General features: G+C 39.1%; 1 protein-coding gene across 3 annotated transcripts in view; it reads left to right on the plus strand.

Annotated features, from left to right (window-relative positions):
- The window catches only part of LOC128510212 (beta-1,4 N-acetylgalactosaminyltransferase 1-like), a 32405-nt gene that overhangs the window by 10671 nt on the left and 6404 nt on the right, over positions 1 to 15330 (plus strand). For all 3 annotated transcript variants that reach the window (XM_053482325.1, XM_053482324.1, XM_053482326.1), the window contains exons 3-8: positions 4464 to 4628; positions 5170 to 5276; positions 13920 to 13957; positions 14143 to 14323; positions 14931 to 15032; positions 15128 to 15315. In XM_053482325.1, coding sequence (XP_053338300.1) covers positions 4464 to 4628; positions 5170 to 5276; positions 13920 to 13957; positions 14143 to 14323; positions 14931 to 15032; positions 15128 to 15315 — 781 coding nt within the window. The remainder of the gene's footprint in view (positions 1 to 4463; positions 4629 to 5169; positions 5277 to 13919; positions 13958 to 14142; positions 14324 to 14930; positions 15033 to 15127; positions 15316 to 15330) is intronic.

Raw genomic sequence — 15330 nt, forward strand, 5'->3', positions numbered from 1 at the left:
TGCCCCAGTCCTCAGCAGTCCATTCATCATACTTTCTGCAGAAGATCAATCTGTCCCTGATGTTTTTTTTGGAGAGAAGTGGCTTCTTTACTGCCCTTCTTAACACCAGGCCATCTTCTAAAAGTCTTCGCCTCACTGTGCGTGCAGATGCGATCACACCTGCCTGCTGCCATTCCTGAGCAAGCTCTGCACTGGTGGCACTCCGATCCCGCAGCTGAATCCTCTTTAGGAGACGATCCTGGCACTTGCTGGACTTTTTTTGAACGCCCTAAAGCCTTCTTAACAAGAATTGAACCTCTTTCCTTGAAGTTCTTGATGATCCTATAAATTGTTGATTTAGGTGCAATCTTAGTAGCCACAATATCCTTGCCTGTGAAGCCATTTTAATGCAACGCAATGATGGCTGCAGGCGTTTCTTTTGCAGGTCACCATGGTTAACAATGGAAGAACAATGATTTCAAGTATCACCCTCCTTTTAACATGTCAAGTCTGCCATTCTAACCCAATCAGCCTGACATAATCATCTCCAGCCTTGTGCTCGTCAACATTCTCACCTGAGTTAACAAGACGATTACTGAAATGATCTCAGCAGGTCCTTTAATGACAGCAGTGAAATGCAGTGGAAAGGTTTTTTTAGGATTTAGTAAATTTTTATGGCAAAGACATGCTATTATAAAAACTTAAGCAGCAACTTTTCCAATTTCCAATATTTATGTAATTCTCAAAACTTTTGGCAACGACTGTACATCAAAAAATGCCCCGTGCAACGATTTAACGCATGTTCTAAACATGCCTGGACGATTCTTTTTTCTGTTAGTAGAATTTTAATTATGCTTGATGTGTAGCCAAATGTAAAAATGAAACCTTCGGTTTAGAAATACATGTAGGGAGAAGTCGTTGGTGGAACTGATCACTTTCACCTTTTTATAGCATGATAAACATGTATAACAAAATTGGTACAGCATATAAAATGGTGCCTAAGACTTTCGCACAGTCATACATATACAGTGAGAAGAGTGCGAAAGGTGGTTAAAAAAATAGTATGCGAGTGCTGTTATGTTTTCTTAATAGTCCTCTATATACATTATGTTCTTACTGGCTATGACTATCGCCTAAGGGTTTGGTGCAGGAACAAAAACCGTCCTTTTGTTTGTTGGGTGGAGGTTAACAGAACCAGACATCCTGGAAAAGTGTACAGCTTTAATAGAGAAAAATTAACAGGGTGGTTGACGGCTGAGAATAGAGAAATAAACGTAATTTTTAAAAAGTTGCTAACCAAATTAACAAGTAGCACACCACTAGCTGACAGCTCTTGACCAAGTTAATCAAGATACAAAGGGTGGGACCTGCCCCTTTTGCTAGGGTGAGATAAACAATTATCTGTACCCATGTGGTGAAATATACTGGCATGCACAGTTTTATCTCTCTCTTCAAGGTGCGGAGCCATCAGGGCTCCACCAATAGCATGACAACGGCTTATGAATAATAAATGGATTACAGTTTATTCAGTATGTTGAATAACTGTATGGCACCTTGCTGTTTTTGCAGTACTGTTTTAATATTGAAAAAGACATCGGCCATGGAGAGCATCAGGTCCTGGCATATTAAAAGGCTCAACCTAAAAGTAAAAGCATTTCGACACACACACAGTGTCATGAGAACTTGCAGGATTGCAACTAAATAGTTGTGTGGGCCTGAGCAAGTCACTTGTTACTAATTAGAGAAAAGGCTTCAGTTTGCTAGGAAGCATAAAGATTGGACTTTGGAGGAAAAGGAAAATGTCACATGGTCTGATGAGTACCGATTGCCCTCTATTCCAGGACGATGGTCATGTCAGGGTAAGAAGAGAAGCACATGAAGCGATGCACCCAAGATGCATAGTGGCCACTGTACAAGCGCCCGGAGGCAGTGTTATGACCTGGGGGTCTACAGTTGAACTCTGATGCACTGTGTATATACTCTCATACCCATAGATGTGACAAATTTGAAAATCCTGCAGATTGCTTTTGGCCTATATACATATAAATTTTTTCTGTATGCATGTGACGGCACTGCAGGCTTTCATCATTAACCTTGGGTGCTGTCAGTGGAAAATAGACTGTATACAGTAGGCGAAAGTTCGTTTTTTTTCTTCCTCTTATGGCCCTGCCCCTTTTATACATGCTTTTCACATAATACGCTTCGGGGAAATAGAAAATTTCCCAACCACTGTTGTCTGAAATGAGGTCATACTGTAACTAGCTAAAGGTTTTCTTAGGTACTGTAGTTACAAAGAGTTCTAAGAATTCGCTGAAATAATTAAGAAAAGCATTTTTAAACGTTTAAAAGCATAAACAAAGGATTTAAAAGCATACAATATTTTTGCTCCATGATAACATTTAACGTAAATTTGATTTTCCTTTTTTTGGATGCTTTTTTTAATTATTGTCTTTGTAGTTTGAGTGATTCGGTGAGATAATGCTGTTGGTAATCTGCATTAATGTCTGAGTTCCTTTTTGCTAACTACAAAAGAACAAAGATAAATAGCCATGAGTTCTGAACGGTCAGAGGCAGATTTTCAAACTGTTTGTGTTATTTTCCTCCTCCTTTTTGAGGAGTCCTCTAGTGCTGCACTGAGACTGTATACAGGAGAAGTATACAGGATAACAATACAAATGCAAAGTCAAAAATGAAACCTGAAGACTTATTAGAATCGTTCATATAAATAATAGATTAGTTAGGTAGTTTCCTTTTACTAATATTTGACAAAAATTTGTAGATAAGCAATATAATATGAGAGGGAGTGCTGTTATTATGAATATCAGCACGGCTGTGAAGTAGCTTAAGGCTTACAATCTATTAAGTTTCTCTTTATATTTTCCACTTTAGAATATCTGCTACGGTAACTTACAGGTTCCAGGGTTAAATCCCTAAAAGCGTTAAATTGAAAGCTAGTGCGCTAGGATGTACAATTACATGTCCACACACCAAGTAGTGCCCTTGATTATGGGGTTCAGATGGATTTGGGATTCAGCCTTGTGTAAGAAGCTAGTTGGCAATGTAGCTCGCCTTAGGAATAAATAAAACCACACAGAGGCTCTTCTGAACGACTTTTGGTTTTGGCAGGCAGCTGCTCTCTCCTCAGTACTGATGAACCATTTGTTCTTGATCACACCTTACCAAAACAAGTCTCTGACTTTCCGGAGATAGAATTTAAACACATTTGAGGTTAAGTTTTTGATATGAAGGGTTCCCTTTTTATGCTAATTACATTATGCAGATCATTGTTACTGGTTATTGTTTCGCAAATTATTTAATAATTTATATGATGATGTAAGAGGACAGACTGCCCTGACACGAATTCCACTCCAGAGAATGTTTGATGCTTAAAATAGGGCTGTGCGATATGGACAAAAGAAACCTATCACGATTTTCTTGAACAATATTGCAGTTTTGATTAATTACGATTTTGACACACACAGATGTTTTACAGCGTGAATATGAAACATTTTTCCAAAGGAAAACAAATGGATCTTTATCAAAGACCTGTAACATGTCACTAAAACAGACATAAGGCAAAAACAAAAATCACCTAGTAAAGGTGTAACAAAATGTCTCTAGAACAGACCCATGGCAAAAAGTAAATGTGTGTTAGGGCTGTAGCTATCGAGTATTCTACCAAAAAAAAAAAAAAAAAACCTTAAATAAAATGTCATGTAGTTTAATAGAACAGCAATGTAAAATATATAAGAGAAACAAAGATTAATTGGTTTGCTTTTTAGAAAAAAGTTTGCTTTTTATTTTTTAAATGCATACAGCATCTTATCAGAAATAAACATTGTCATTATTCACAATACAAGGAATGGCTTAAAGTTGACTGAGATGAATTGCCTTACAGTGCCATACATTCTTATTTTAAAGCCTTTTCTCAGAGAAACTAAGGCACACTGTTATGCGCTAAAATGCCCCTCTGCCAGTGGTTTGCTACTCGTCTATTTGCATTTTATTTCCTGTATTTTATAGCTGCTTGACCTATACACTTTCAGTGAATTCTTTTTTTAGATAGTAAGTCATTTAATGAGAGCCTAGATCCTTCACTTTTGTGGTGTAGCTCAGAAAGTAAGAAGGACAAGTTGCCGGTATATGCCGGGGTATTAACTTTTTACTAACCAAGTTAATATTTTGCATTAATATTGTGTGAGGTTTAAGCTTTGTTCCTCTTTGGTTACATATGCAACCTTGTAGGCTTCTTCGTGATTTTGCATTCAGAACCATAAGATTTGTCTCATGATCTGTGCACATGGTTTAAAATGAACCAAAAATTAATGTAATTATAAAGTTAACTCATTGGTAATTTTCTCAAATTTGTGGCAGTATACTGCATGTTGCCTTTCTTTATATATATATATATATATATATTTTTTTTTTTACCACCACTTATTTTTATACTTATTTACCAACAACTGTTACATTTTTCTCAACAGAAATGAGTGTGTTTGTGAGGGAGACTCAAGGCTTTTGAACGTCCCTTTTCTTGACGTTTTTTTTCCTCCGGTCGGTGCCAAGGAGTTGCACTCGGCATTTAGCGCCCCGGAGCGAGAAGACATAAGGAAACGACGTCACAATGAGTATACCAACTTCCTAAAAAGGTAAGGTTATCAGTTCCACCACAATGAGTTTCGCCTTCGTGTATTTCTAAACTGAAGGTTTCATTTTTACATTTTGTCACTTCTCAAGCATAATTAAAGTTCTACCAATGGAAAAAAGAATTGCACAGGCATGTTGAAAACATACGTTAAATCATTGCACAATGCATATTTTGATGTACATTCCTTATGCAGGATTATTTATGGCTTTGAGGCGTTTTATTACAAAATTTTGCCACAATTGTTTTATGCTTTCTCGGAGTACCCCACACGTACAGTAACAATTTTGTTATATATGTTTATCATGTCTGGATAATTATGTACAAAATCATTCAGTATTTCCATAAATAACTTAAAAATGTATAAATAAATAACATTACAGGAGAATATATGCATGGCTGTAAAAATGTTTTCAGATGGAAACAAAAAAAACCTAATGTACGCTCCTTAGATTTGCATAAAAATCGAATGGAGCGATTGTGACAAAGAGGAAATCATATTCTCCATCAAGCTTATTATGAATGCATTCTTTTTGCTCTTTCAGATCACATACAGCAGCCGACGTTCTGATCATCGCCGAGGCAAACAATCCTCTTCAGTACCCCACCCAGGGTGTCGAGGTCCGGCCTAAAAAATCTACTTTAATTCCTGGTGAGTGCCACTGTTATGAAGATCACTCTGAATAGATAATTAGGGTTTTGAGATTGTATGTGAACATATCCTTAAAACTATGTTTTTAAAGTACAGTACCTTAAAAAATTCTACATCCCCCTTGTACTTTTCCACATTTTGACATGTTACAGCCACAGACGTGAATGGATCTGATGGGAAAGTGGCAGGTTATTTGTGAAGTGGAAGGAAAACTGATGACAATGAAGTTCTTTTTACAAATACAAATATAAAAAGTGTGCTGTGCATTTGTTCTCAGTCCCCTGTACGCTGATACCGCTAACTAAGTCCCGATTATCTAGGGCTAATATTTATTAAAAATAAAAAGCATGTTATTTAACAAAAGAATGATTGATATGCCGAAGCTTGTCCTTTTTAAAGACCTACATTAAACACCAAGTTTCCTGCCACAAGAACGCCCTTCAGAGGCCTGTTCCTGTTTCTTGGTTTCTCATCTGTTTTCTTTCTCTTTTTTTTGGCTTATGTGTCCTTGAAAAAATAAAAAAGAGAAGTAGTTAATGGAATGATTGTCGTGTGACCTGCCTGCACAGTGGTGTTAATTTCGTCAACAAAAATGATTATGAATATTATTGAAAATTAACATTCGTTAACGACATTTTTCTTCTGTGACCAAGACGAGACGATGGCGAGACGTCACGGATATCAGTGAACAGTAACGGTGACGAAATCAGCATACGATATCGTTGACGAAAAAGACGAGACTAAAATGTGGTTTAAAAAATTAAAACTAATAAGACATCTGTCATCATTTTCGTCAACATGAATTTTTTGTCATAATCCGCTGTGTTATTCGTGTGTTCAGTCATTATGGCGCGAGCAGCAGTGTTCACCGGGTCACAGCGCGCATCGTATCAGGAGTAGTTACAAGCTCAGTCATGTTTAACTCTTTGTCATCACGGCAGCATTTGAGATCCTTTCTATAGAATTTAAAGAGACGTATTAAACTTCCCTTAAACACACACAAGCTCTGTGTGCACGCACCTATGAGACGCACGCACACACACAGATTATCCGTGCAGCACATTTCATATGTAATTGTTTGAGCAGTTAGTATTATATGTGTATGAATGGTTGTTTCATATGTGTGTGTGTCAGTGTTTCGTGTGTGTGTGTGCGTGAGGGAAGTTTGATTTAAGCCGTATACGGAGCCTCATACTGTAGATTTTGAAAAAAAGTATAGTAATATCGGAGGGAAAACAGTGTGGGCACACAATTGCGAGGAAAAATACTAAAAACGTGAACGGACACATTAAGGCATACCATAAAAATCTGCCTCTTTGTGATAATTATGTGACCACATGTTACCACATGTTAACATAATTATGTTGTGAAAAACCTTAAAAGGTTTTGGCTAGACTAGATTGACTGTAGGCTTAATAATAATATTATTGCTTAAATGTTATGTTTTCATCGATTAAAACTAGACAAAAAAATACTTAAAGGTTCCTCTGACTAAAACGAGACTAAAATGTCCAGACTTTTAGTCGACTAAAACTTGACCAAACAAAAATAGAATAAGATTGACTAAATATGATAAACACTAACAGGGACATTTATCCCGGGACTAAGACTAAAACTGAAAATAACTGACAGAATTAACACTACTGTTACAGTACAGACGACACGTACAGTACATCACCCCGCGCCATCTTGCAATCGCATCATCCATTGTCGTCACATTTTTCTTTTATAAGCATCTCCAGTAAACCATCCTTAGCAATTTGATCAAAAATTCACAGAACCTTTATTAGCTGGTATAGAAGTACACTGGCTATGTTATTAGTTTTTTTTAAACATTAACCACAGGGGGAGAGTCGAATCTGAAACTCCTCATAAATCATTTATAAGACTTGTTGTAATCATTGACCAAATTGCACAGTACCTTTTTAACAGAAAGCACAGATGACTAACTTACTTTATACCGTATGGTGGACATGAAGTCTGTCCCAAGAGACTTTGGTAACCATAACCAATGATCAGATTGTCCCTGGTGAGCAAGCCAAGGGTGACGGCAACAGTGGCAAGCAAAAACTCCCTGAGATGGCAGTAGAAAGAAACCTTGAGAGGAACCAGACTCAACAGGGAACCCATCTTTATTTGGGTGATAATGGAAATGAATATAGCTACAGTATAGAGAGAAAAAAGAGAGAAGAGAAGAGCGCAGAAGAGAAGGAGAAATAACGGTGAGGTATGGTCACTGTCACACAATGTATAAGGTGAATGTACAGTATATTTAGTGCAGAGGGCAAGCAGGGACTCCGGCAGAACTATCTATGACAGCATAACTAAAAGAGAGAGCCAGAAGGAAACGCAGACATGAGGGCTCCCTGAGATGTAAAGTGACTTCACTGTCAACAAATGATTGACGAGTGATCAGTGAGAGTGGGGAAGACAGCATCTAAATATACCAGTTCACCATAATACTGTATGTCCTTGAGTTTCCCCAGATCTGCTCTTTTACCTAAAGCAAATCTATTTACAAAAATGCTTGGCTAAATAAATTGGTTTTTAGCCTAGACTTAAACATTGAGACTGTGTATGAGTCCCGAACATTAATAGGAAGACTAGTCCATAACTTTAGGGCTTTGTAAGAAAAAGTTCTGCCTCCTGCTGTAGTTTTCATAATACGTGGTACTGACAAGCAGCCTGCATCCTTTGACCGAAGCAGGCGTGGCGGATCTTAAGACACTAGCAGTTCACTCAGATATTGCAGCGCGAGATCATTTAATGCTTCATACATCAATAGTAGTACAGTAGAACCTTGGATTACGGCTCGTGTTCCAAAACACTCGTAAACCAAATCAAATTCTTCCATAAGAAATAATGGAAACTCAAATTATTCGTTCCACAGCCCCAAAAAATAAATACATAAAAATAATTAACACAAAATATAAAATGAAAAAAGTGTATATGTACGTGTCTGTGTGAATCTAAATTAAGCTCCCCTCTCCCCTTCTCATCTTAGTTACCCTTCCTTCACCAATGCACGCGCACACAATGCAAACACTGTTTAATCAGAAAAATTAAAAATTACTCTCTCTAATGACACTCGATTGAGCGACAAACTAACGGAATCACTGCTATAAAGTAAAAATAAAACAAATTAACCTGCACTTTACCTTTGAAAAGAATCACGACAAAGCAATGTTCCGTGTAGAGAAAAGAGAAAGTGTGTGTGTGTGTGTGTTTGTGTGTCTGTGAAGACGAAAATAGGAGGGGTCTGTGTGTGTGGGGGGGATGTCCAATGACGCGTGCACGCACACAGACACAGAGCAGGCTGAACCAGGTTGAGAAAGAAAATAGATTTTTAACCTCTCTAATGAGACTTGCTTTTGCTTTACAACCGCGCTGTACACACATGCATACAGACACAAAATAAAATGTTTTACGCGCACACACGTGTTCAGTGTTAAACAGTACACGCGTGCACAGATGTTAATTATACCAGTAGGAGACACGCACTAAGATTCAGCAGGAGAGTTGATTATCCACAATTCCGCAGCGCGAGAGAGAGAAAAACCATTGGCTCAGTTGTGATCACGTGGTGCTCTGCGTCAGTACAAGAAGCGCATGCGTAATCGTGATACTTGGTACTCGTGAACCAAGACAAGTAAAAATTAATTAAAAATCTCTGCTCGTCTTGCGGAACGCTCGCAAACCGCGTTACTCACAAATCAAGGTTTCACTGTATTTTGAAATCGATGAGAATTTCACAGGGAGCCATTGCAGTGTGGATAAGAGAGTTATCATATCTTCTGGTTCTAGTGAAGACTCTCGCTGCTGCATTCTGGACTAACTGAAGCTTGTTTATGCACCTAGTTGAGTGAACAGACAGTAAGGCGTTACAATAGTCCAACCTAAAGGTGATAAAAGCATAAACTAGTTTTTCTGCATCGTTTAGAGACAATATATATGAAAGAATGCTGTCCTGGTAATATTATTTACATGTGCTTCAAATTAAAGGCTGGAATTTATAATCACACTGAGGTCGTTTACTGTTGCACTTGATGGAACAGAAAGGCTTTACAGCTAATAAAAACTCAAATTTCATGATCTCAGAAAATGTTTTATCTTATTTAAGACTAATTAAAATATTTGATCAATAAAAAAAAAAAAAAAAAAAAACACACAAAAATGTTGGATAACTGAAAAGTATGAACATGTACAGCACTCAATACTTGGTCAGGGCTCCCTTTTCATGAATTACTGCACCAATGCACCTTATTGCTGGCCTTTGAACTCTGCTGATGTTTTCATGCTGTTGCCACCTACACTTTTTTTCAGCTCACAGCAACACACACACACACACGCACACATTAATAAGGCATGTTCTCTTTAGGTGTGTTCTCACCCACCCACCCGCCCACTTACCACACTCTCTGGACCTTCACCCTACACGTCACGTCACTTCACCACTCCCCTTCACCACAGACTTATCTAATCTTTTTTCGTTACAAGATAACTCCCATAATTACCATCTGCCATTTTTAAGCTTGAATAGTATAATTATTGTTTAATTGCTGCTACTTTACTGATTAAACAAAAGCTAAAACCAAGGAAAAACAAAGTTTATTAAAAGACATTTTAATGAAGTATTCATCTTCATCACCTTGGCTCAGTTACCACATGCACAAAACTGCCTAACTCAACCATCTCCTTCTTAGGTTTTTCCCCTTTTTCTTACTTCCCTTGACCAAATTCGCCCACTGGTTCCGGTTACTTGTTTTCCCTTTTTTCATCCCATGGGTTTGTTTTATCTGGTCTAATTTATCGGGTTGTTTCCTAATAAGAGATAACGAGTGCCTCTCGGCTACAACAGCCCAACAGTCCATTCATACTTTGTCCATTCATACTCTGAGTCCATTCTCCTTACCCTTTGCTTTGGCGTGGCATCTCTCCTCAAGTTTGTATATTTCTTTTCTGAGTCGGCCAAGGATAACGTTTTCTTCCTGCAGTGTAAGAGTTGTGCTCACTATGATTTTAGGTGCGAACGCACCTCGCTTTTCTTGGGCCCTCTAGTCCCACAGTTCATCCCATATGAGTTTTTTTTTATTTTATTTTTTTAATGAGTTCTAAAATTAGGTTAAATGGTTATTCTTAGTATTTGATTAGTGAAAATATTTGTTTCAAGTGTTTAACATGATTAAATAGTCATTTACTTGATTAAATATGTTTTGTCTAAAAACATGCTTCCATACCAGTCAACTTGTATATGTTAGTGCGTGTGTAAATGTGTGAATTTGTATGTATGTATATGCATGCATAAGTGAGTGCATGTGTTGAAAGCAACACATGATTTTACATTAGGTTTGTATTCACAATGTTGATAAATACATTTTAAAGCTGTTCTAATGCAGCCATTCCTTTAACAGAGGGATTTTAGTGTCTGAAGCTTTCTTAGAGCTATACCTTTAAGAAAGGTTTTTAGTGTCTAAACTGCTTTTACTGCTATTTATTCGAATGAAGAATCCTAATATCCTGATGATAGAAACTGATCCATAGTTTTTTAGTCCATGCGGACAGGCCCATGTACCGCCTGCCAGGTGGCAACAGAGAGAAAAGTCTCTCTCTGTTGCGGGCAGTGTGGTTGTGGTCCTGGATAATGCAATGGGCTTTCTGCAGGCATCGCTGTGTCCACCACTTTTTGCAGTGCTTTGGCTGGAACAGTTCCCATACCACACTGTGGTACATCCTGTCAGCAGGCTCTCGATGGTGCATCTGTACAACTTTATGAGTGTGCTGGTCTTCATGCAGATCTTCCTTAGCATCCTCAGGAAATAAAGCCCCTGGTGAGCTTTCTTTACCCCGGTTTCAATGTGTGTTGTCCAGGAAAAGTCATTTTTGATGTTGATGCCAAGGAATTTGAAGTTGTTCACTTTCTCGACCTCCGCGCCATTGATGTAGATGGGGGAGTGTCCAACCCTCTGCCTCCTGTAGTCCACTATCATCTCCTTTGTTTTGGAAGAAGAAGGTTATTATCCTTGCACCAGTTGGCTACTCCCATGACAACTTCTATGTAGGCTCATGATCTGTAATGAGACCCAAGGTGGTCATGTCGTCCTAACATGTAGATGTAATTTGAGCTGTATTTAGCAATGCAGTCATATGTGAACAGAGAGTACAGAAATTGTATTGAGGGTTATTGATGATGAAGTGTGGCTACCGATTTTTACCACCTGTGACCTGCTGATCAGAAAGTTAAAGATCCAGGTGCACATGGATTATGGATCATGGATTTGCATATCCATCCCCAGATCAGCAAGTTTATTAATTAGTTTAAAGGTTATGATGGTGTTGAATGCAGGACTGTAGTCTACATAATGCATTCTTACATATGTGTTCCCTCTATGTCTGTGGCCCTTTCGTTTTGTATGCAAACAAAGTAGTTTGTAGTTTGTTTAGTGTGTCAGAGAGGGCGGGGCAAATATGTGTTTTGACTAGTTGCTTGACGCACTTCATGGTGACTGATGTTAGTGCCACCGGTCGATAGTCGTTGAGACAAGATATTTAGTTTTTTAGGAATAGGAACAGTGGTTGATGCCTTAATGATGGAAGGGACCACAGACTAACTCAGAGAGAGGTTGAAGATACTGGTGAGCGCCTCCATAAGTTGGTTGGCACATGGCCTCAGGACCCGGCCTGGGGTGCCAGCGGGTCCTGGGGCTTTGTGTGGATTAACTTATTTGAGTGCTTGTCTTACCTCAGCCGTCTCCAGAATAAGTATAGCTTCATTCCTTTTCACGTGTGGTCTAGTGCAGTGGGTGATAAGATTATCTGGAAGTGTTGCGTCGAATTCTAGCTTACTCCTTTGTAATCTGTGATAAAGCGTATTCCACAGACTCCTGGGATCTTGACTTTGGGAACTCCACCCTTCTCTTGTACTCTCTCTTTCTGAGGTTATTCCCTGGCAGCTTTGTAGTCATCAGGATTCCCCGAATTAAAGGCAGATGTCCTTGCTTTCAGCTTAATGTGGACTGCCTGATTCACCCACAGCTATATGTTGGGGTAGAAGCAGATGGTGGATTTAGAAACAATGAACTTAGGGATATAGCCTGTGACAGTCAGTGTATTCATTGAAGCTGCCATCAGCTGCGTCCTCGAACACCTGCCAATCAATTCTTTTTAAAGCAGTCCATTAACATCTCTTCAGTTTCCCTGGTCCACTTGTAAATGACTCTGAGAACCGGTTTACCTTGTTTTGGCTTTTGTCTGGATGCTGGCAAGAATATAATTGAGCAGTGGTCTGATTTTCCGAAAGCGGACCGGGGGAGAGGTTTATAGCAGTCTCTGAAAGTGATTCAGAGTTTGCTCTCCTCTGGTGGGAAAAGTAATGTGCTATTGATATTTTGGAAGCACCTTTTTTATATTAGCTCTTTTAAAGTCTCCTGAAACAATAAAAGCAGCATCTGGGTGTGGGTTTTCCACTCCATTTATGATCTTGTACAGTTCCTCCAATGCTCGTGATTTATCAGACTGTGAGTGAATGTAAACAGCTATGAGGAGTACTGTGCTGAACTCTCTGGGGAGGTAGAATGGCCTAAATGTAATAGTCAGGAGCTCTAGGTCTGGTGAGCATTGAGGTATTAGCATTCAGACATCTGTAGCCTACGCAGAATTAACCATAAAGCAGATCCCCCCCTCCCTCAACCTGCCTGAGTTTACTATTCTATCCAGTCGGTAGAAGGAAAAGTTGTCCGATATAACAGCATAATCCAGAATGCTGGGCTCAAGCCATCCCTCTGTGAGTGCAAGGATTAATTTCTGATGTCCCAATGGTATTTAATCTGCACGCAGCTCATCTGAATTATTACCCAGGGACTGGATGTTTGCAAGCAGTATGGAGTGCAGAGAGGGTCTGTTGTTTCTCTGCCGGTCTCTGTACAGCTCGCCTGCGCGCGTTCCTCTTTTCCGAATTCGCTGCCAGTCACAGTTGAAGAAGAGAGTCGCAACTGTGTTGAAAGTGCGAAAGTGCAGGATAAACCAAACAAAATAAAAATAAAAAGACAACAGTTTACTAAGTTAGCACTGGTGGCTCAGTGGTAGGCGTTTCGTCTGCCATGCGAAAGGTTCAGGTTCGATTTCCAACCAGTGTCCAAACCCCAGCCACTAAATACAGTGCTGGTCCCGAGCCCGGATAAAATAAGAGGGTGGCATCAGGAAGGGCATCCGGCATAAAACCTGTGCCAAGCTTGTATGTGCGGACCGGATGTTCCGCTGTGGCCAAAAGTTCAACAGTTGGAATAAAGAAAAGCATGACACACTGGCTAGATAAAAACAGATTATGCAGTTTTACAAAGGGTAAATTAAAATCTTTCAAATAGGACTGGGACTACATGCCACAACCTTAACATTGATCAAACAAACATCCAGAAATCTCACACACCATCCTGAAATTGCTTTTTGCACAATATTTATCACCTGCTCTTTGCACAAGGACTGTTTTTATATCTTCGCTGCTAATTACAAGAAATGTTTATTGTTCTCATCTCGCTGCCTGAAATCATCATCTCATTACTAGTCTATGGGATTGTCATGCTGTTTCTCGTGTTGTTGCTATAGTACTTATTTTTTCTGATAAATATTTCTTTTTTTTCTTTCCTTAAGGGTTGGGCCTTAATGTAAAACCACAGAAGGTTTATTCAGTAAGTTTTCCAATTGCTTTTCTTCCATCATGTTTATTATAACTGCGTGTTTGGTACATTTAGATTTAGTCCATTCTCAAGTTAATCCCTGCAGGATTTTATACAGTATGCTAACAAGACATTATTTTCTATTTATTATCTTTGCTATAGTAATATTAACCTATATGTATGTCTGTCTATCGCAGGTTAATTTAACTGCCAGCATGGGTACATTTGACGTAGCAGCCTTGGTGGATAAGGTCAACATATATGGGGAAGGAAAAATGCACATGACCCTCTCCAGCCTACGTCTATCTTCTCTTAACAGACAGCTGCAGTTCGTCAATTATACAAATACAGTTTTTCATCCCAAAACTGCAGACATAGGTAAGCTGTCACATACTGTACAGCTGAGGCTGTTAAATGAAAGTTGAAGTAAACTAAATCGTTTTAATTGTCGGCGGCACGGTGCTGTAGTGGTGGTGTCGCCTTGCACTTCCGGGGTCTGGGTTCGATTCTTAGCCAGGCTTGATTCCCGTCTCCCCGTTGTTTGTGGGTTTCCTTCGGGAACTCTAGTTTCCTCCCACAGTCCAAAGATATGTAGATTAGGTTAATTGGCATTCCCAAATTGCCTGTAGTGTGTGAATGTGTGTGAATGTGTGTAAATGTGTGTGTATGTGTGTGTATGTGTGTGTCCTGCGATGGATTGGCACCCTTTCCAGGGTGTACCCCGCCTTGTGCTCTAGGTCTTCTGGGATAGGCTCCAGGCCCCCCGCAACCCTGAATACAGGATAAATCTGTATCGCTACGTAGGTTGTAGAATGCCTTGTTCCACCAACCAAGTAGTGCACATGTTCAGGGGTTAGAGAGGGATTTGGGATTAATGGCATTTGGATTTATTAATGCCGTATTAAATTGTAAAAGAAAATGTAGCTTTGTATTATTTTTATATCTGATTCCTTTGGTTAACCGATTGTGTACCTTTCCAAACCAGTGCAATTTGCTACTGATGGGTTCCAGGCAGCCTTCACCATTAAAATCCAACATGGAATCATTCCTAAGCTCTATGATCCTGGACCTATTGGGCCCAAAGGAGGTAACTCACCCAGTCCTTCACATGTAATAATGCACATAAAATGTTATTAAAATAAAATAATTGTTTCATTCATTTTTACTTTCTTTCTCTTGTAGAATACGACATAAGCAAGCTTGTGACCATTGCCACGAAAACATTTATTCGTTATGACAAGCTTCAGGATTTGATTGACAGCGTTCGACAGTTCTATCCAACGGTCACGATAATTATAGCTGATGACAGCGAGCATCCCAAGCCTGTAACTGGCCCTTACATAGAGCATTACACCATGCCTTTTAAAAAGGTAAAGAGCTTCACT

This window comes from Clarias gariepinus, chromosome 22, assembly GCF_024256425.1.
Source record: "Clarias gariepinus isolate MV-2021 ecotype Netherlands chromosome 22, CGAR_prim_01v2, whole genome shotgun sequence".
Lineage (NCBI taxonomy): Eukaryota > Metazoa > Chordata > Actinopteri > Siluriformes > Clariidae > Clarias > Clarias gariepinus.